Genomic DNA, 19998 nt, shown 5'->3' with positions numbered 1-19998 from the left:
ACAGGTCCCATTCACGGGCCTCATAAAAACCCTCAGACATCTAATCACACCCCCATGTATGTCAGGCAGACACACGTATCCATAAAAACACAGATGCAAAACTTAGGTTCCCAGGCTATCAGCCTTTTTCCTCCAAGCCTTGAAACACAAAGCATCAGATTCTTTTCGAGAGAGAGAAAGAGAGAGAGAGATTGAGACTCTCAGGCAGGCTCCATAATCGACACTGGACCTGATGATGGGCTTGATCTCATGACCCTAGGATCATGACCTGAGCAGAAATCAAGAGTCCAACACTCAACCCACTGAGCCATCCAGGCGCCCCTAAAATACCAGATTCTTGAAACTGACATTTTTTTTTGATCCTTGATCCAGCCATGCCTGAAGCTGACTATGCTTTTAGAGTTTTTGTTGTTATAAAAAATTTTCCTTTTTAATTATTATTATTATTATTATTATTATTATTTGCTGGAGCTCATTTGAGTTGGAGTGTGTGTGTGTGTGTGTGTGTGTGTGTGTGTCACAATCAGAGTCCTGGCTAATAGAAATGAATAAGGCTTTGCCAAATGAAAAAGATTGAGAAAGGAGATATTCCGAGATGAGTGATAAAATTTACAGGGACCTGGAGGTATGAAATAGCAGCATGGCCAGTGGCAAGCTGTACCATAGTGTGTACAATAGTGTTGGCAGCCGTTTGAAGTCAGGTAGAAGTGTACGAATTCAGTCTGGACACTTGGGAATCTAGTCAATTGGGAGCCATCGATTTTTCTAGATCAGGGGAGTTCCACACTCAGAACTCTCCAGCGGGAGGCAGTGCGTGGATAAATTAATGTATTTGCCTCCGACCTGAGAGATAGGTCCAGACGCTAGAAGACTGAATCTCAGAGAGGACAGCCACCACACAAGGTCCCAGGGACAGTCCTGACTCGATCGAGTCTGAGTTTACCGAGCGTCCTCAAACTACAACTTCCGGCATGCAACGCGAGCGACCCCCTTTCCCTTTGGTTTGCTCCAGCTCCAAGCCTGACGATTGGTCTTTTGGGCTGTTTGTCAGAACGGAGTCGGATCCTGATTGGTTGGATTCCCTCGAGGTGCTCAGAGCCGCAGGTCAGCGGACCGCGCTCCCGCGGGCGACATGGTGAGCCGGCTGCCCGCTGCATGGGGCGCCCTGAGGGGTGGGAGACCCTCTGACGGGGTCCAGGGAGACACCGAGAGGACGGGGATCTCTTTGTGGGGACTGGGAGCTCTGAGGGACTCTGGGTTGCGCTGAGGGCCTTGTGTCCCTCTCTGGGTTCAGAGTCTCGCTGCCAGACCTATGTGGGGGTTGAGGGTTCTGCCTATGGGACTGGAGGCCCCTCAGCGTTCGGGAATTCTGGAAGATCTCCGGGGACCCTCCAGGGGCCTGGAATCATGTGGAGGGTCGCAGCCCTGCGAAGGGGACTGGGGAGCCGAGAACGTACGGATCCTCGCTAGGGAGGTCTGGGGTCCTCCTGGAGCCCACGCTGGCGACGTGGGTCCTGCAGAAACATGGGGGCCGCTGCGTGTGTTGGGGTGTGTGGACGGGCCAGGGAGAGCCCTGGGAGGAGGAGCCAAGTCGAAGGTATCTGGGTGGCCGCAGGGCGAGGCAGGGTCTCAGAGTTGGAGACAGCACAGTTGGAACCTTCAGGTCTCACGTGGCTCTGGGTCCAACCTATTGACTTTATCCTTAAAATTTAGCCTGGCCACTTGTGGGTTAGGCTGATGCGGGGCGAGAGCGGGAACTCCCGACACCTAGGTGTTCAGACCGGCAGAAGGAGGGGCCCTGGAACATGACCCGACCCTGCCTGGGAGAATCCCCAACCAGGGGGGTTTGGAGGTGCGCCTGAACGTGAAAAGTGGACGTGGTTCCAGGGCCAGGTGCAGGAAGTTGTGGGAGGTGAGCGGAGGGGTTCTCAGGAACAGGATGGAGGAAAGTCTCATTGGTGTTAGCAGATAGTAGGATTCTTGTATTCTCGGATTGTAGATCCAGGGAAAGGCTTTGAGCAGGAGAGGGACATAGGCTGATGGGAGGCTCCAGATATCTTTGGAGATCTGCAGAGCCAAAACCCCAAGACCGGAGGCTGCTGGGGGGCGGGCCTTGAGAAACATCCCTGGATCGACCTCGGGAGCCTCAGGTGGAGGGATGCCTGCCTCTCTTTCCCTTCCCTTTCTCCTTCTTCCCTCCCTCTTACTCTCTCCTCCTTCCTTCCGCTCGGCCTGTTCTAGGTGCTGGAACCAAAGTTAGAACAATGAGTCCCCTCCCTGGGAGGTATCAGAGGGTGATGGGGTCTGCAGTGGAAAGCCCGGAGGTCTGGGAGGGCCTCTGAGACCTCAGTGGTTGGACGCTGGGAGGGCTGCTGAGAGAACCGGGCAGTTACAGGCCGTGAGGCAGGGTGTCTTGAGCTGGGCCCGCCAGGCCTTGCGGGCTGCGAAAAGGAGTTGGATGTTCACTGACGTCCTGGGTCCCCTGGAAGAGCAGAGTGCTGTGTCCGCGGCAGTGATGCGCGGGTACTGGGGCCTCCCGAGATGACCTGCGAGCTCCACAGAGAGGTCCAGGCTAGAGGTGCTGCTCTGCTGGGTCGTGCTGAGCGGTACGTGGTTAAAAGCCTAACAGGGGATTGAGTACCAAAGTAGAGGCCGCAGAGGGAAGAGAAAAGTCGGCAGGGGAGCCCCAGAATCTGATGTCTGAGGAGGCGTGGATGGGAGGTTCTGGGCGCAGGGAGGGGCAGAAGAGGATCCTAGGAGGAGGGGCGGGTCCTCCTCACTGGGCTTGGAAGGGAGCCTCCTGACCCTGACCGTGCACAGGGTCTTTTGTGACCGCTAGCCAGTCGGCACTTGGGGGTTAATTAGGGAGGGTGAGCAGTGAGAATAGGAGATTAGTGTGATTTAGAGACCTGACCTTATTACTGAGCAAATGTTTCTGGTTTCAGTTTACAAGTTACAGGCCTAGAGGGGTGCCTGGGTGGCTAAGTCAGTTTAGCAACCTACTCTTGATTTCAGCTCAGGTCATAATCCCAGGGTTATGGGATCGATCCCCGCCCTCCCCCAATTGGGCTCCACTAAGCGCGGAGCCTGCTTGAAATTCTCACTCTCCCTCTGCCCTTCTCCCCTGCTTGCCTCCTCTCTCTCTCTCAAATTAAAAAATAAAATAAAATAAAAAAACAAGTTATAGGCATAGAGAAAATACCCTGTTAGTTATTTTAATGATGGATTTCTCAGCAGTCATTCTGAATTCCTGTGCTGTCCCGTTACCCATCACACTAGACCTTTTCCTATTAAAGTTAGCATGTTTTTGCCTGGTGAATGGGTAATTTTCATAATTAATTTTAATATTAATTACTTTAATGTTAAAATTAAAATTTAATATTACATCATAAAATCTAAAATATTAATTTTAATATTAAAGTAATCTTTAGTTCACTTTTGTTGTTAATTATCATAGGATAATACTAGTCGACAGCTCTCCTGAGCACATAATTTTATATAATGACATAATTACTGATACCAAATTGGTATTTACTGCATTCAAGCAGGAAAACCCAGCATCGGACTGATTACCAAAAGCGTTTCTTCTAAAACGTTTTACAAATTAATAGCTGAAAACGTGTTATGAATTGTTAGAAGGTTTGTTATGTAGACCTTGATGAGAAATTCCTAATTGAAAAAGTCATCCCACTCAAATGTACAGTCTTTGTCCTGAAACTGGTAGTGGCCAGGAAATAGCCTTTCCAAAGAGGTTGATTACAAAGGGAGGGAGAAGGAGAGGGCGATGGAATCATCAGGATAATTTAAGGTGGCAAAGACGGGGACAGAACTGCCAAGGTGAACTAGGATGTGTGGGAGACGAACCTCTTTCCTGGCTGTGCCAGGCTCGCTGTAGGTCCGGAAGATGGTCTTCACAGCACATGAAACAAAATAGGCAGCATCCCATTTCCAGATGCGGAAACTGAGGCCTCAGGGAGACGAATACCTGAAAAACCCACAGCAGAGGCCAGAAGGGAACCCCAGTCTCTACCCAAGCGTGTGCTCTCCGCCACCTTACAGGCCAGCTAGGTGGTGGTGTTAGGGAGTGGGGGGATCCGCACACAGCAGGAGCTCCCAGGGTTGAGTCTGAGCCCACTGCAGGCCCTCCAATGTGCAGCTGGAGTCTGGGGGGCGCACCCTCCCCAACCTGGCCCCAGTCTCTATAAATAGCCTGAGTTCTGAGGGAGTGAGCTTGTGACCTTCTGGCAGGCACTGCCCTTCATGTCCCCTCCCCCCAGGCGGTCCTGGGAGTGCAGCTGGTGGTGACCCTGCTCACCGCCACCCTCATGCATAGGCTGGCACCGCACTGCTCCTTTGCACGCTGGCTGCTCTGCAATGGCAGGTGAGCCACAGCCCCGCCCCGCCCAGGTGGTGGGAGGAGCCCCACCGGGCCCCGCCCCCCCCCCCCCCCCCCCCCGCCTCACGTCCTGCAGTGTTCCTGGGTTTTTTTTTTTTTTTAATTTTTTAATGTTTATTTATTTTTAAGAGAGAGAGTGTGAGCAGGGGAGGGCCAGAGAGAGAGCGGGACACAGAATCCGAAGCAGGCTGCAGGCTCCGAGCTGTCAGCCCAGAGCCCGATGTGGGGCTCGAACTCACGGACTGCGAGATCATGACCTGAGCCAAAGTCCGACGCTTAACTGACTGAGCCACCCAGGCGCCCCGTGTTTCTGGTTTTTTTAAAACAACATTCTTGAGTTGTGCTTGACGTACAATAAACTGCAAATGTCTGAAGCACACAGTTGGGTCCGTTTTGACAGATGTCCACCCCCATGAGACCACATCTCCACACGTGGAAGAGTAGCTGCTTCCCCCCACTCCTGCCTTGCCGCAGTCCAAACCCTTCTTCCACACTGCTCTCGCTGGAGATCTGTTTCCTGCAATGCTTTTTGTCCCTGTTTGGATCTCGGACACTTTCTGAGATCGGGTGGAAACTGTGAACTTTTTCTCCCCGACAACGCACATGCCTTCTCTGCCAGAAGAGATAGTCAGCAGATTTCAGGGGTGTCCAGGACCCCCCCCCCATCCCCACCTCCCTCCCCTCCCCCCCCCCAGCAAACCTCCCAGCCCACGTCCCGGGCCTTCTCCTGACCTTGCATGGCCCCTGCCCATCCTGTCCCCATGTATTTTGGGTCCAGCTCTCCTCCTGACTCCAGTCCCGGGTTTGAGGATTCACTGCCTTGATCCCTCTGTGCCCGAGTTTTCCTGACTTCCGGTCTTTGCTCTCAGTCTCTTCCGATACAAGCACCCTTCTGAGGAAGAGCTTCGGGCCCTGGAGGGAAAGCCTAAGCCCAGAGGCAGGAAGGAGCGGTGAGTGAGCCCCCAGCCTTAGGTGAGCGGCTGTCCTTCCAGGTGCAGCTCTGGGCATCGAGGAGAGTAGGGGACACCCCAGGCTGAGAAGCTATCACTGTCATCCATTTGGGTGTCTAATGCTTATTGGAAGTTTGCTCTGGACCAGCCCTGTGAGCAGGGGGCGGGTGGTGTCCTCGCCCTGGTGTGTAGGAGACGGAGGCCTGGGGGGAAGGTAACTCCCAAGCCAGCTCCTCCTGTGCTCTGAGCCTGGCACCGGGCAGCCTCCCGGGATGGTGTGGGGTGGGCCGCCATGGCTGACTGGGGAGGAGAGAGCAGAGGATCCTGCTTTGATTCTCCCCCTTTACGGCTCCCCCCACCCAGGTGGGCCAATGGCTATAGTGAAGAGAAGCCCTTGTCTGTGCCCCGAGACGCCCCTTTCCAGCTGGAGACCTGCCCCCTCACAGCGGTTGATGCCCTTGGTAACAGTCCAGCTGAGTCCCCGACTCCCCAACCTGAGTCCACACCCTGGCGGGATTGGTGAGGGGAGGGTCCTGCGCTGGCGCTGGGCGGAGGGCTGAGCTGCGCGCTCCCCGCAGTCCTGCGCTTCTTCCTGGAGTACCAGTGGTTCGTGGACTTCGCGGTGTACTCGGGGGGCGTGTATGTCTTCACAGAGGCCTACTACTACGCGCTGGGCCCGGCCAAGGAGACCAACATCGCCGTGTTCTGGTGCTTGCTCACCGTCGCCTTCTCCATGTATCCTTCCTCAGGCGCCCCAGTCGCTCAGGGAGGAGGGAGGCAGGTGGGAGCTGGACTTGAGCTTTCCTCCCCCCCCCCCCCCCCCGTTTTCCCCTGCCCCCAATTGGTCTGTCATGGGCCGCCCTGCCACAAAACTTCCCAGGACTGGGTCGTACAAAGCAGTCACTATTTTTTTTTTTTTTGCTCTCCTCCTGGGCTGGGCTCAGCTGGGCCGCCTCATCTCTGCGCCAAAGGGGTCCCACCTTCCGGCAGGCTAAGCCAAGCTTCCTGGGGGTAGCAGAAACACCAGCGAGGGAGAAGGGGTGCCGCAGGCCTCCTGAGCCCCCACCCCCATCCCTGTCCCTTGTCTTGGCCAAAGCAACTCACCAGAGCAGACGCAGGGGCAGGAAAAGAGATGCCCCACTGCTATGTTGTTTTGTTTTGTTTTGTTTTTTAATGAAAGTGCCCAGAGGACAGAGGCAAACCTGTGACACCGAGGACCCAAGTCTGACAAGATGCCCTTGTGGAATGGGCATGGGAAGAAGAAAAGTCCATCTTGAAGCCCACACTGGTTCTGGAAAGCCCCATGGGTCTCTTTCAGAGCAGATTGGAGATACAGCCCTTGGATCTCTGATGGCTTCTCAGAGGAAAGGGAAAATTCACCTGCTGTGAATGCAGCCAGGAGGCCAGACCTCCTAAAGAGACAGACTTGCTGGCCATTTTAGTCAGAAATGGCCACAGGTAGTGTGATGAGGCCGAGCTGGAGGCCCAGGCCTGCCCTCCACCCATACACCCCCACCCAGCTGACACAGGCATGAGCAGCACCGGACCTGGGCTTGTCCAGTAGCTTACTTACTCTCCTCCTCGGTCACTGCCCTGCCCCCCCCCCCCCCCCGAGACTCCAAACCCCAGCTGTGGTGTTCGGGTTCTAGAGCTGGGGGATCACCGGCTGGGAGTGGGGGAGGGGGCACTAGAGCTGCTCACGGCTTCCTTAGCTCTGCCCCCAGCAAGATGTTCCTGACAGTGACCCGGTTGTATTTCAGCGCAGAGGAGGGGGGTGAACGCTCTGTGTGCCTCACCTTTGCCTTCCTCTTCCTGCTCCTGGCCATGCTGGTGCAGGTGGTGCGGGAGGAGACTCTGGAGCTGGGCCTGGAGCCAGGTATGTGCGGTCTTTGGGGCATGGGGTCCCCACGCCCATCACTCCCTCCCGGAAGTTGGTGAGGGTGGGGTTTAAGCGGCACGGGAACAGGTGAAGGGGGGGACTTCTTGGGCCTGAGTGTCTCTGTGGATGCTGGCTACCCTGGGCACCCCCCGGGGCTTTGGGGGCAAGAGGATATCCTGTCTCACTGTCTCTGATGGGTGCCTGCAGCTGTCTTTCTCCACAGGGCACTTCTGTTCCCCTCATCTGTCCTCTCCCTGGCAGCCATTGTGATTTAATATCTACCTAGTCGAATTTGATCTGGTGAAGGAAATGGGTAAATGGCACGAAATTCATAAAGTCCAAGAGGATACGTATCGAGGAAAAATCACCCACACTGCCTCTCCTTCCGAGAGGAAACCTGGGGGGCCACTTTCCTTTGCTCCCATGAAGTGGTAGAGTTTATGGCTCCTACGCCGCCTTTTCCCCTTAAAAACATCAACTTGGAGTTTGTCCCTTGATGCTACATACGGTGCGGTTTTTTTGGTAGTACCCACATAGTATTTCATTTAATGGATGTCCCGTGATTATTTAACCAGTCTGCTACTTACAGACATCCAAGTCTCTCGCTATTAAACAATGTTATACAAAATTGCGTTATAAAGCAGTGTTATACGGGAATACGCATGTGGCCCTGTGCGAGAAAGTGCATTTGTAATTTTGATAATGTTGCAACTTACCATTTAGGAAAAGATGAGTGAAGTTCCTGTTTCCTTAAATTCTCTCCAATGTGTTTCCTCAGACTTTTTTTGTCTTGGGTAACCTGATGGATGAGAATATAAGCGAGGTCGAGTACCTTTTCATATGTTGAAGAGTCATTTCTATCTTCCTTCCAGAAAAGTTCTGTTCTTTTGCTCAGTTTTCTACTGGGTTGTTGGCTCTCTTATTGATTTGTAGGAGCTCTTTGTATATTAAAGACAGTAGCCTTTGTGTATGATAGTAGCTGCAAATATTTTTTCTTAGTTGCTCATTTTTCTTTTGACTTACTCTTTGGACGACGATCTTTTAAAAATAGAATTTGGATCACATCACCTCTCTGCCTAATACCAGACTCTAGGGTCTTTGGATAAAGATCAAAATACTCACCATGGTCCGCACACCTCTCTGCCTGCTCCTTGAGCTTCATCTCCACCAATTCTCCCTGCTTTTTGATTTTTAAAATTATATACTGTTTTATATATATAAACACGCACACATCGATGAACATGTATATGTAAATTACAAAGCAAAATAACAATGTAATGAGCTCACCTCTCAAATGAATACTAGAACATTCCCAACGTTCCTGCGTGATTCTGGTGCTGCTTCCCAATCCCACCAACCTTCCTCCCCTACTCACAGCCCCAACCAGTCTCTCAAACTTTGTGTTTATCATTCCTTCGCCTTAAAAAACAAAAAAAGTTTCATCACTCATGCTTCTGTCCCTGAAGAATTCATCATACAGTTTTGCTCACTGTCTTGGATGGTTTCAGCCAGTGTGCAGTCTGCCCACTGGTACTTTTCTGTCTTCGGTGGTATTGTTTACAAAACTAGGCCACGTTGGTCTGGGTGGCTTTAGTTCATCTCACGGATGAATGATGTTCTCTCATGAGACCACTTATCTTTACTTTTCCTTTCTCCTGTTGATGGACATTTAGGTGGTTTCCAGATTTTAGCTTTTCACAGTCGCTGTGGGGAATATTCTTTAAAAAAATTTTTTTTCAGTATTTTTAAAAATTTTATTTTGGGGGGCAGAGAGAGAGAGAGAGAGAGAGCCGGGGAGGGGCAGAGAGAGATGGAGACACAGAATCTGAAGCCGGCTCCAGGCTCTAGGCTGTCAGCACAGAGCCCAACGCGGGGCTTGAACTCACACTCTGCGAGATCATGACCTGAGCCGAAGTCAGACGCCCAACTGACCGAGCCACCCAGGCGCCCCTAAAAGTTACCCTTTTAACCATTTTTAAGCATACACTTCAGTGGCATTAAGTACATTCACATTATCGTGCGAACATCATCACCATCCATTTCCTGCGTTTTCGCCTTGCGCATCTGAAACTCTGTCCCCATTAAACACTGACTCTCCATCCCCCAGCCCCAGCCCTGGGCTCCTTCCATCGTATTTTCTGTCTCTATGAATCTGACCACTCTTGGTGCTTTATATGAGAGGAATCGTGCAGCATCTGTCTTTTAGTGGCTGGCTTATTTCACTCAGTGTAATGTCCTTAAAGTTCATCCATGTTGTAACCAATGTCCAAATCTTCTTCCTTTTTAAGGCTCAATAATATTCCATCGCATGAATATACCCCATTTTGCTCATCCATTCATGTATCGATGGACATTTATGTTGCCTTATGTTTTAGCTATTGTGAACAGTGTTGCTCTGAACATGGGTGTACAAGCATCTCTTCAAAACCCTGGGTTTTCTTCTTTTTTTTTTAAATTATTTTTATTTTTTCTAAATTTACATCCAAGTTAGTTAGCATATAGTGCAACAACGATTTCATGAGTAGATTCCTTAATGCCCCTTCCCCATTTAGCCCCTCCCCCCTCCCACAACCGCTCCCGTAACCCTCTGTTTGTTCTCCCTATTTAAGAGTCTCTTCTGTTTTGTCCCCCTCCCTGTTTTTATATTATTTTTTTTCTTCCCTTCCCTTGTGTTCATCTGTTCTGCATCTTAAAGTCCTCATATGAGTGAAGTCATACGATATTTGTCTTTCTTTGACTGACTGATTTCACCTAGCATAATACCCTCCGGTTCCATCCACATAGTTGCAAATGGCAAGATTTCATTCATTTTGGTTGCCGAGTAATACTCCATTGTATATATATACCACATCTTCTTTATCCATTCATCCATCCATCGATGGACATTTGGGCTCTTTCCATACTTTGGCTGTTGTTGATAGTGCTGCTATAAACACTGGGGTGCGTGTGCCCCTTTGAAACAGCATACCCATATCCCTTGGATAAATGCCTAGTAGTGCATTTGCTGGGTTGTAGGGTAGTTCTATTTTTAATTTTTTGAGGATCCTCCATACTCTTTTCCAGAGTGGCCACACCAGTTTGCATTTCTACCAGCAGTGCAAAAGAGATCCTCTTTCTCCGCATCCTCGCCAACATCTGTTGTTGCCTGAGTTGTTAGCTATTCTGCCAGGTGTAAGGTGGTATCTCATTGTGGTTTTGATTTGTCTTTCCCTGATGATGAGTGATGTTGAGCATCTTTTCATGTGTCGGGTGGCCACCTGGATGTCTTCTTTGGAGAAGTTCTCTTCATGTCTTTTGCCCATTTCTTCACTGGATTATTTGTTTTTTGGGTGTTGAGTCTGATAAGTTCTTTATGGATTTTGGATACTAACCCCTTATCTGATATGTTGTTTGCAAAGATCTTCTCCCATTCTGTCAGTTGCCTTTTAGTTTTGCTGATTGTTTCCTTCGCTGTGCAGAAGCTTTTTATTTTGATGAGGTCCCAATAGTTCATTTTTGCTTTTGTTCCCCTTGCCTCCGGAGATGCGTTGAGTAAGAAGTTGCTGCAGCCAAGATCAAAGAGGTTTTTGCCTGCTTTCTCCTCGAGGATTTTGATGGCTTCCTGTCTTCCATTGAGGTCTTTCATCCATTTTGAGTTTATTTTTGTGTCTGGTGTAAGAAAGTGGTCCAGGTTCATTGTTCTGCATGTCGCTGTCCAGTTCTCCCAGCACCACTTGCTGAGGAGACTGTCTTTTTCCATTGGCTATTCTTTTCTGCTTTGTCAAAGATTAGTTGGCCATATATTTGTGGGTCCATTTCTGGGTTCTCTGTTCTGTTCCATTGATCTGAGTGTCTGTTCTTGTGCCACCCTGCTTTTTATTCTTTTGGGTATAGACCCGAGGTGGAATTGCTGGATTATATGGTAATTCTATGTTAATTTTTTAAAGTTTATTGTATTTATTTTGAGAGAGCAAGAGTGCACACAGTGGAGGGGCAGAGAGGGAGAGAGCGAATCCTGTTGTGGGGCTCAGTCTCACGAACCGTGAGATCATGACCTGAGCCAAGATCGAGTCGGATGCTTAACCAACTAAGCCACCCAGGCACCCCACAAAGAGTTTATTTTTAAGTTATCTCTACATCCAACATGAGACTTGAACTCACAAGCTTGAGATCAAGAGTTGTACTCTCTACCAACTGAGCCAGACAGGCACCACCCCGCTCCCCGCTTTGCCTTTTGTTTGAACCTATTTTTTTCGTGATCAGTTTTCAGAGTTCTCTCTCTATATTCTATATTCGGGATATGAATCCCTTATCGTATGTATGATTTGCAAATATTTTCTCCAGTGATGTGGGTTGCCTTTTCACTCAATTGATTGTGTGTGTGTGTGTGTGTGTGTGTGTGTGTAACTTTATCCATTTTGAGAGAGAGAGAGAGAGCATGGGAAAGGCAGAGAGAGAGGGAGAAAGAGAATCCCAAGCAGGCTCCACACCGTCAGTGTGGAGCCCGACCCACGGCTCAAACCCATGAACTCTGAGATTATGACCTGAGCCGAAATCAAGAGTTGACGCTTAACTGACTGAGGCACCCAGGCACCCCAGTCGTATCTTTTGATGTACAAAAATGTTTAATTCTCATGAGTCCAAATTATCTACTTTTTTTGTTGTTGTTGTGTGTACCTTTGGTATCATATCCAAGACATCATTGTCAAATCCAATGTTATGAAGCTTTTCTTGGGCTATATATCTTTATTTTTTTTTTTTCTTGTTGGTTTTCAGAGTTTCTTTATATATTCTGGAAACTGAACCTTCATTACATGTGTTGCACATACTTCCTCCTATCAAATCTGACACACCATTATTTCATGAACTGCTGAAAGAAGATAAAAAACACTGTTGCTTAAAGTATTATATGCCATCAATGGTCCTATGTATCCCAATTTTAAAGAAGTTAAAATGTGGGTGTGAGCAGGGGAGAACTGTATCCTCTAATTTGTGGTGTAGCTTTTCACTTTCTTTGTGGTGTGTTTTCCTCTTGAAAAAAATTGTCCCCAAATTCCGTATTTTGAAAAATTTCAAACATACAGAACAGTTCAAAGAATCCTCTAATGACACTCCATACGCCCTTGACCTAGCTTCCTTTGGCCATGTTTGCATTATCTTTTCTCCACACGCACACACACCACACTTTTTTGGGCTGAGCCATTGAATACAGCTGTAACCTTCACCTCTGGTGTCTTTTGATGGACAGCAAGCAACTCATTATTTTAGCTGGTTTTTGTCTTGAAGAAATTTCCTTCCTTTCCCTACAATCAGAAAGACTTTTATATTTTCCAACACAATATTTCAAGTTTTGGGGGTGCCTGCGTAGCTCAGTCAGTTGAGCATCCTTCTCTTGATTTTGGCTCAGGCCGTGATCCCAGCGTCGTGGGATCGAGCCTTGGGTCGGGCTTTGAGCTAAGTGTGGAGCCTGCTTAAGATTCTCTCTCTCTCTCTCTCTCTCTCTCTCTCTCTCCCTCCCAGTGCCCCTCTCTCCCACTTGCACTTGTGCTCTCTCTCTCTCTCAAATACTATATACGTATATACTTCAAGTTTTACCTTTCACATAAACCCTTAAACTCCTGGTAGTTCACTACTGTGCTATGAGATAGGGATCAAACTGAGTGTTTTCCATGGGACAACCTTGCTATACAATTGTATTTTTAGTGAATTGTGGGTTCTTGTGGTTTTCTTTCATCTTGTCCAACTTTTCCCTTTTGTGTGGCTAGGACCTCTGGCTTTTGTATTATATAGCACTCCTCTGGTAGGCTTTTCTCTTGTTTCCAATTTCTTAGTTGACTACTTACGTCATTAATTTTTAGCTGCTTCTATTTCTAGCATTTATCACATATACGGCTGTCAATATTTTACTAAGTCCCACTTTTGTCCACCCCATGAGTTTTGACTTGTAATTTTCATCATCAGGCAGTTCTGGGTATTTTAAAGTTTCCATTGTGATTTCTTTTTTAACCGTTTTTTAATTTTTTTATTATTTTTTTTAATGTTTATTTATTTTTGGGACAGAGAGAGACAGAGCGTGAACAGGGGAGGGGCAGAGAGAGAGGGAGACACAGAATCGGAAGCAGGCTCCAGGCTCCGAGCCGTCAGCCCAGAGCCCGACGCGGGGCTTGAACTCCCGGACCGCGAGATCGTGACCTGGCTGAAGTCGGACGCTCAACCGACTGAGCCACCCAGGCGCCCCAACCTTGTTAAGAAACTTCAAACGTGGAACTTTATTTATTTTTTTAAGATTTTATGTTTTTTAAGTAATCTCTCCATCCAGCATGGGGCTCGAATTCACAACCTGGAACTCAAGAGTTGCAAGCTCCATGGACTGAGCTAGGAGGTGCCCCTTGAATGTGGAACTTTAAGTTGTTAAAAAATTTTTTTCTAGCTTAATTGCAGTATGCTTACAGAAGATGGTCTACTTGAAGTAAATCCTTTAAAATTTGTTAAGACTTGCATCATAGCCTTAGAATATGATCAGTTTTAGTGACTTTTTGAAGAACATTTATTCCCTGACTCTACCCAATAAATTCAAATCTCCTTCCTTCCTAACTTTTGGTCAGTCATTAAAGGGTTAATCTCCCTTGGAGATGGTGGAGCCCTCAATTTGTCCAGATTATTCTGTCAGTGTTTTTGTTTTTTGTTTTTTTTTTACAACTTTTTTTTACATTTTTTACATTTTTACAATTTTTTTAAACATTTATTCATTTTTTAAAGGCAGAGAGACAGAGTGTGAATGGGGGAGGGGCAGAGAGAGGGAGACACAGAATCCGAAGCAGGCTCCAGGCTCCGAGCTGCCAGCATAGAGCCCAATGCGGAGCTAGAACTCACAGACCGCGAGATCATGACCTGAGCCCAAGTCGGCCACTTAACCGACTGAGCCACCCAGGCGCCCCTATCAGTGTTTTCTTTATATGTTTTGTGGCTAACTGACAAGGTGTTTACAAGTTTAGAATTGCTACATATTCCTGGTGAATCAACCATTTTATTAGGATGTATTCTGATTCTAATAATACATTCTGTCTTACTGTAGTTTGTGTGGCAAAAATGTAGCCTTTCCAGCTTTCTTTTCTTTAGTTGACATATAATTGACATATAACATTGTTAGTTTCAGGTATACAACATCAAGATTTAATATTTGTATACATTACAGAATGATCCCTAGGATTAATCTGGTTAACATTCATCACCATACAGTTATAACTTTTTTTGTTCTTGTGATGATCTACTCCCTTAGCAACTCTCAAATACACAATCCCACCTTTCTTTTGAGTAGTATTTGTCATGACTTTTTAACATCCCTTTTCTTTCAACCTTACAGGAACCTTATGTTGAGGTATGTCTCCTTTAAAAAACATAGAGCCGCGGGGCGCCCGGGTGGCTCAGTCCATTAAGCGTCTGACTTCGGCTCAGGTCATGATCTCATGGCTTGTGAGTTAGAGCCCCTGCATCGGGCTCTGTGCTGACAGCTCAGAGCCTGGAGCCTCTTCAGATTCTGTGTCTTTCTCTCTCTCTCTCTCTGCCCCTCCCCCACTCACACTCTGTCTCTCAAAAACAAATAAACATTAAAAAAAATTTTTTTAAAAACATATAGCTGGGTATTTTCAATCAAGTCTGACAGTCTGTGTCATTTAACTTTAAAGTTTAACCTGCTTACATTTATTATGATTACTGACATATTTGACATTGTTTCTGCCATCTTGCCTTTTCACTTTCTATTTGTTCTTTTTCTGTGATTGCTGTCGACATTGGCTGCCAATCTAATTGTCTTTCCTCTATAGGTGATCTGTCTTAAATCCCTGGCTGCTTTGCGATCTCTTTGTTTTTGGTATTCCAGTTTCACTACAGTGTCTAGGTATGGATTTCATTGTATTTATCCAGTTTGATATACTTTGTGTGTGTCACTCATTCTGCAGACTTTTCAGTCATTCTTTTCCAAGATCTCTCCTCCTCCATTCTCTCTTCACTTCTCTCTCTCTCTCGGCCTCCTTTTTGACTGATGCTGCAATTTCTATGCTCATAATCTCCCTTCATATTTCCTACCTTTTTATCTTTCTGAGTTGGAATCTGAGTGATCTTCGGATCCAATTCATTCATTCCTCCTTTGGCTGATTTGAATATGCCGTTTAACAACCTATCATTCCAATAATTGTATTTTCCCTTTGGGTGAGCTTAATTCGTTCCTTTGCAAATATAACTGGTCATCTGAGGTAGCCTCGTGTCACCTTTCTGTGACTCCAACTTTTATTTTCCTCAATCGTTTCACACATGATAACACCTACAAAATTTCTGTAGTCTGCAGGGTATAAACTTGTCTTTCCTTCTTTCTTTTTTCTTTTTTTCTTTCTGCTGACTCTCCTTTATTGTGATTTATTCCCTGGTGTGTTTGATGATTTTGGTTGTGAGCTCATTTTTATTTGCTTTTACTCTGTGGAAAATCCAAGGGCCTGCATTGAGGATTCTTTCCAAAACTTTGGTTTTCTCCTATGGGAGTCCTTCATGCCCCTCTGGATTCCTGGTATAATCCAGGAAGCTCAGACTCAGTAGTCTACCCCACCCCCATCTCCCCTAGTCCAATCAAGGGTGTCTGCCTGGTACAGCTTCCTATTCGTTGAAAAAAAAAAAAAAATCGCCCATATCCAGAGCACAAAGTAGTCCTTTTGCCTGGCAGTGGGCCTGGCTCCCACTGGTTCGTTTCTCTCTGGGGAGCAGAAACGTATCTGGGGAGTAGAAGCACACTCTGAGGCTCCAGCGGTTATTAGACACTGCCCTCTCCTTGTCTTCCCTAGGCCTCGCCAGTATGACCCAGAACTTGGAGCCACTTCTGAAGATGCAGGGCTGGGACTGGGCGTGAGTCCTGGGAAGTGAGGTGGGGCAAGGGCAGGCTGTGACTTGCAGGTGGGGTACTGACAGGCTTCAGAGCCTCCTGACCCTCCTCTTCTCCTCAGGCTCCCTCTGGCCAAGCTGGCTATCCGCATGGGGCTGGCATTCGTGGGATCCATGCTGGGGGCCTTCCTCACCTTTCCAGGCCTGCGGCTGGCCCAGACACACCTGGATGCGCTGACCATGTCGGAAGACCGGCCCATGCTGCAGTTACGCGGAGTGCCAGATGGGAGGGCGGCTGGGAATCTAAAGGAGGGGCTAGGGGGATGGTGGGTGCCCAGGACTCACTCCTCTGCGCCCTTGCCCCGTAGGTTCCTTCTGCAGATGAGCTTCCTGTCCCCTCTGATCATCCTGGGGCTCTGGACCAAGCCCATTGCACGGGACTTCCTGCACCAGGCACCTGCTGGGGAGATGACCTTCTCCCTGTGCGAATCTGGTGGGGCTGGGAGGGAGGGCAGCTGGGGGCCCCTCTGTGTACCCCAGTCTCTGAGGCTCAGGGAAGAGCCTTGGGTCCTGGGGGAAAATCCCAGGGCAGGGGCGGCCTCCCGACGCCCTCATTCCCCTCCCCACAGGCTGTCGGACTCAGCCTTCGACTCACTGCGCCTCTGGGTGCTGGTGGCGTTGTGCCTGCTAAGGCTGGCCGTGACCCGGCCCCACCTGCAGGCCTACCTGTGCCTGGCCAAGGCCCGCGTGGAGCAGCTGCGGCGGGAGGCCGGCCGCATAGAGGCCCGTGAGATCCAGAGGCGGGTACGGCCTCCCGAGGTTGGGAGGGAACACGGGGCTCAGGGCAGGATCCCGATCCCTGGGGCGTAGGGTCACCCGAAGCCCAGAAGGCTGCCCCCTGCCACCTCCCCCCGCCCCGTAGCCACTGCCACCTGCCCACTAGGTGGTGCGGGTCTACTGCTACGTGACAGTGGTGAGCCTGCAGTACCTGACGCCCCTCATCCTCACTTTCAACTGCACGCTGCTGCTCAAGACGCTGGGTGAGAAGGGGCCTGGGCGGGGCCGGGGCCGGGGCGGGGGCGGAGCCTGGCGCGGGCGGGGCCGGGGCGGGGCCAGGGGCGGGCGGGGCCAGGGGCGGGCGGGGCCGGGGCGGGGCGGGCCGCCGCTGGTGTTAGAGCTGAGCCAGGTGGAGGAGGTGGAGCCGGAGACCCGACCTGGTGGTACGTGGGGGTAGGGTGGGGGTAGGGTGGGGGTGGAGCCCCGAGGGCCTGGAGACGCGGAGAGGGGAGGAGGGGCCCGAAGTCGGGGTAGGGGGCAGGAGTCAGAGTTTGGGATGGTGGCGATGGGTGGGGGTCCCAGCGGTCAAACCCCGCCTGTGCCTTCACCTTCACAGGCGGCTACTCCTGGGGCCTGGGCCCGGTTCCCATGCTGTCTCCTCCGCCGTCCTCAGCCCACGATCGCCTGGTGGGCCCCGAGGAGGATGAGGCCCAGCAGACGGCGGCCCGGATCGCAGGGGCCCTGGGCAGCCTGCTCACGCCCCTCTTCCTCCGCGGCGTCCTCACCTTCCTCATCTGGTGGACCGCCGCCTGCCAACTGCTCTCCAGCCTCTTCGGCCTGTACTTCCACCGGTACCTGGCGGGCTCCTAGCCGCCCGCAGAAGACGCTCCTGGGGCCCCGAGGTCCGGGCCGAGCTAGCGGTTCCCGGCCGCCTCCTCCGTGTGTGCCTCAGTGTCCTCAGGTGCAAGGCGGGCCTGGGAGTCCCCGCAGCGCCTGCTGTGCGGGTCCACTTCACCGCAGTGCCTGAGCTGTGGCCCCCTTGGATCCCAGGTTTCTGCCTCAAAACTGTTGCCCTGGGCCCACTGGCAGAGGATCCCAGGGCCATTGTTCCCAGATGGCACGCCCCCCTCCCCCATTTGAGGCAGAAGTGGGGGTTCATTCTTCTGAATAAAAGAGCAGACTGCTTTTACAAAGAGGATTGGAGTGGTCTGGGAGGCGGCTCTCTGCATGTTGGTGTGGCTCAGGCCACCTGGGTACCTGTGGGGGCTTCTGGGGGATGAGCCTCCGTGCTGAGCGAAGGGCGACCCAGAGCAAAGGCCTGGGAGCAGGAAGTGAAGAGAGGAGGAAAGGTGGGGAGAAGAAACGCAAGTGTTGTAAAACTTCCAGTTCCAATGGGTCTGGAGGCGACAAGTCAGGGGAGAAGAGGAAGACAGGGGCTGGAGAAGGAAGAAAGGCAGTGAGGGCTGGGGGCGGACAAGAGGGAGGAGAGGGCGGAAGCGGCCGGGAGCGGGAGTGGATACAGAGGAAGAGAAGGGAGGGGAATGGAGGTGGCGGATAAAGTTGTAGAGATCTTGCAGGAGGAACAGAAAGATAAAAGATAATGGAAAACAAGGGAGGGGACAAAGGAAATCAGAGGACTGACCCGGAAGAATCTTCCAAAGAAAGAGAGTTCTGGAAAGAGACATCCGAGCAGAGGGAGGGAGACGCCGATGGAGCCAGGCGACGGGAACTCCCCAGGACCGCACGGTTCCAGGTGCTGCGGGACGAGAACCCCATCCCTAGGCACGTGTCCGGGAAGTTCCAGAATGAAGTCCCAGCCAGGACAGAACGGGCCGCACCTAGTGGCCCAGGACTCCGAGATGATGGAGCGTGGCCTCCTCGTTCTGCTGGTCCCGCACTATGGCCGACACCCCGGGAGCCCCCGAAACCGGTGCCCTGAGCCCACTGGCACAGACCCCGGCGGTGGTGCCTCTGGCCACCTGGCCCTTCCCTTGCTCAGCCAGGGCTCTGCGAGCTCTCTGCTCTCAGAGCTCAACACCACGTGGTTTAGGGACACACAGGAAGTTGAAAACACCTAAAGAAAAGAGAGTGACCGGCACGAGGCGCACGTGGGACAGCCAAGGCAGGAAGAACCCATGACGGTCACAGGCTCTCACTGCCGTGCGTTAAACCACAGCGGTCTTACAGACTCTTTTGGGGACACATTTCACAATTCAAAAAAAAAAAAAAAAAAGACTGAGAGAAACAAGGGAGCCACAGAGAAAAATAGGGAAGATAGAAGGGGGTGGTCAGGACCCTGTGTTTTCAGGAGGGGAAGTATTACCTTGTTAACTGCCATGTCAGTGGTAGTCACCACACCTCAGGCCTTCTCACAGGAGGGATGATTCTGCCCCAAAGGGTTACTAGTCAATGGAGGCATTTTTTTCTGGAGACATTTTTGGCTGTCATGATTGAGAGGGGACAGGGACACTACAGCATCTGGTGGGCGGAGGCCAAGGATGCTGCTCAACAACCTGAGGTGCCCAGGACGGCCCCACCCCGGAAGTCCGCAATGCCCCGGCCCAGAAGCCCTATGTTACAAGAAACGCAATGTGTCATTTCTTTCTTTCTTTTTTTTTTTTTAACGTTTATTTTTGAGACAGAGAGAGACAGAGCATGAACGGGGGAGGGGCAGAGAGAGAGAGGGAGACACAGAATCGGAAGCAGGCTCCAGGCTCCGAGCCATCAGCCCAGAGCCCGACGCGGGGCTCGAACTCACGGACCGCGATTTCGTGACCTGAGCTGAAGTCGGACGCTTAACCGACTGAGCCACCCAGGCACCCCGCAACGTGTCATTTCTAAACCGGCTGAAGAAAAGAGGACTTAAAAGAAAAAGAAAAAGGAAAACCCAATGGCAAGTCAAGCTTTCAATGACTCCAGAGAGGAAGCAGGACCCAAGATGCACCTTGGAACCACTCCTGTCCGGGTCCCCGGGACCTCCACCTTGTCCAGTCCTCAGGCCTCCTCCTGACCTTGCTGTCTCTTCCCCTGTCACCGCCTGGCCACCACCCACGCCCTGGATGTCCTGCTGCTTCCCCCGCCGGAATAGTGAGGATCTGCAAGGCGGGTGACTGGCCTTGGTGAGGATAGGCGCTGAATGACATCCTCCC

At 50.5% G+C, this 19998-nt stretch overlaps 1 protein-coding gene across 3 annotated transcripts; it reads left to right on the top strand.

The window, feature by feature from the left end:
• The first annotated feature begins 1008 nt into the window (after positions 1-1008).
• On the top strand, positions 1009-18042 carry TMEM161A (transmembrane protein 161A). 3 transcript variants are annotated; one of them, XM_023247766.2, is made up of 12 exons: positions 1009-1135; positions 4278-4381; positions 5266-5346; positions 5710-5807; positions 6000-6081; positions 7071-7222; positions 16036-16096; positions 16195-16338; positions 16441-16554; positions 16702-16876; positions 17016-17112; positions 17466-18042. In XM_023247766.2, exons 1-12 carry the CDS (start codon positions 1133-1135, stop codon positions 17717-17719), a joined length of 1365 nt encoding a protein of 454 aa, XP_023103534.1. In that variant the 5' UTR covers positions 1009-1132; the 3' UTR covers positions 17720-18042. The 3 variants fall into 3 exon arrangements, with proteins under 3 accessions (XP_023103534.1, XP_023103526.1, XP_023103533.1); XM_023247758.2 differs by having other exon boundaries at positions 5925-6081; XM_023247765.2 differs by lacking the exon at positions 1009-1135 and adding an exon at positions 1195-2606 and having other exon boundaries at positions 5925-6081.
• The last annotated feature ends 1956 nt before the right edge of the window (positions 18043-19998 follow it).

The sequence above is a fragment of the Felis catus genome, chromosome A2 (assembly GCF_018350175.1).
Source record: "Felis catus isolate Fca126 chromosome A2, F.catus_Fca126_mat1.0, whole genome shotgun sequence".
Lineage (NCBI taxonomy): Eukaryota > Metazoa > Chordata > Mammalia > Carnivora > Felidae > Felis > Felis catus.
The sequence above is the reverse complement of the archived record's forward strand: the minus strand, read 5'-3'. Positions and strand labels throughout refer to the sequence as shown.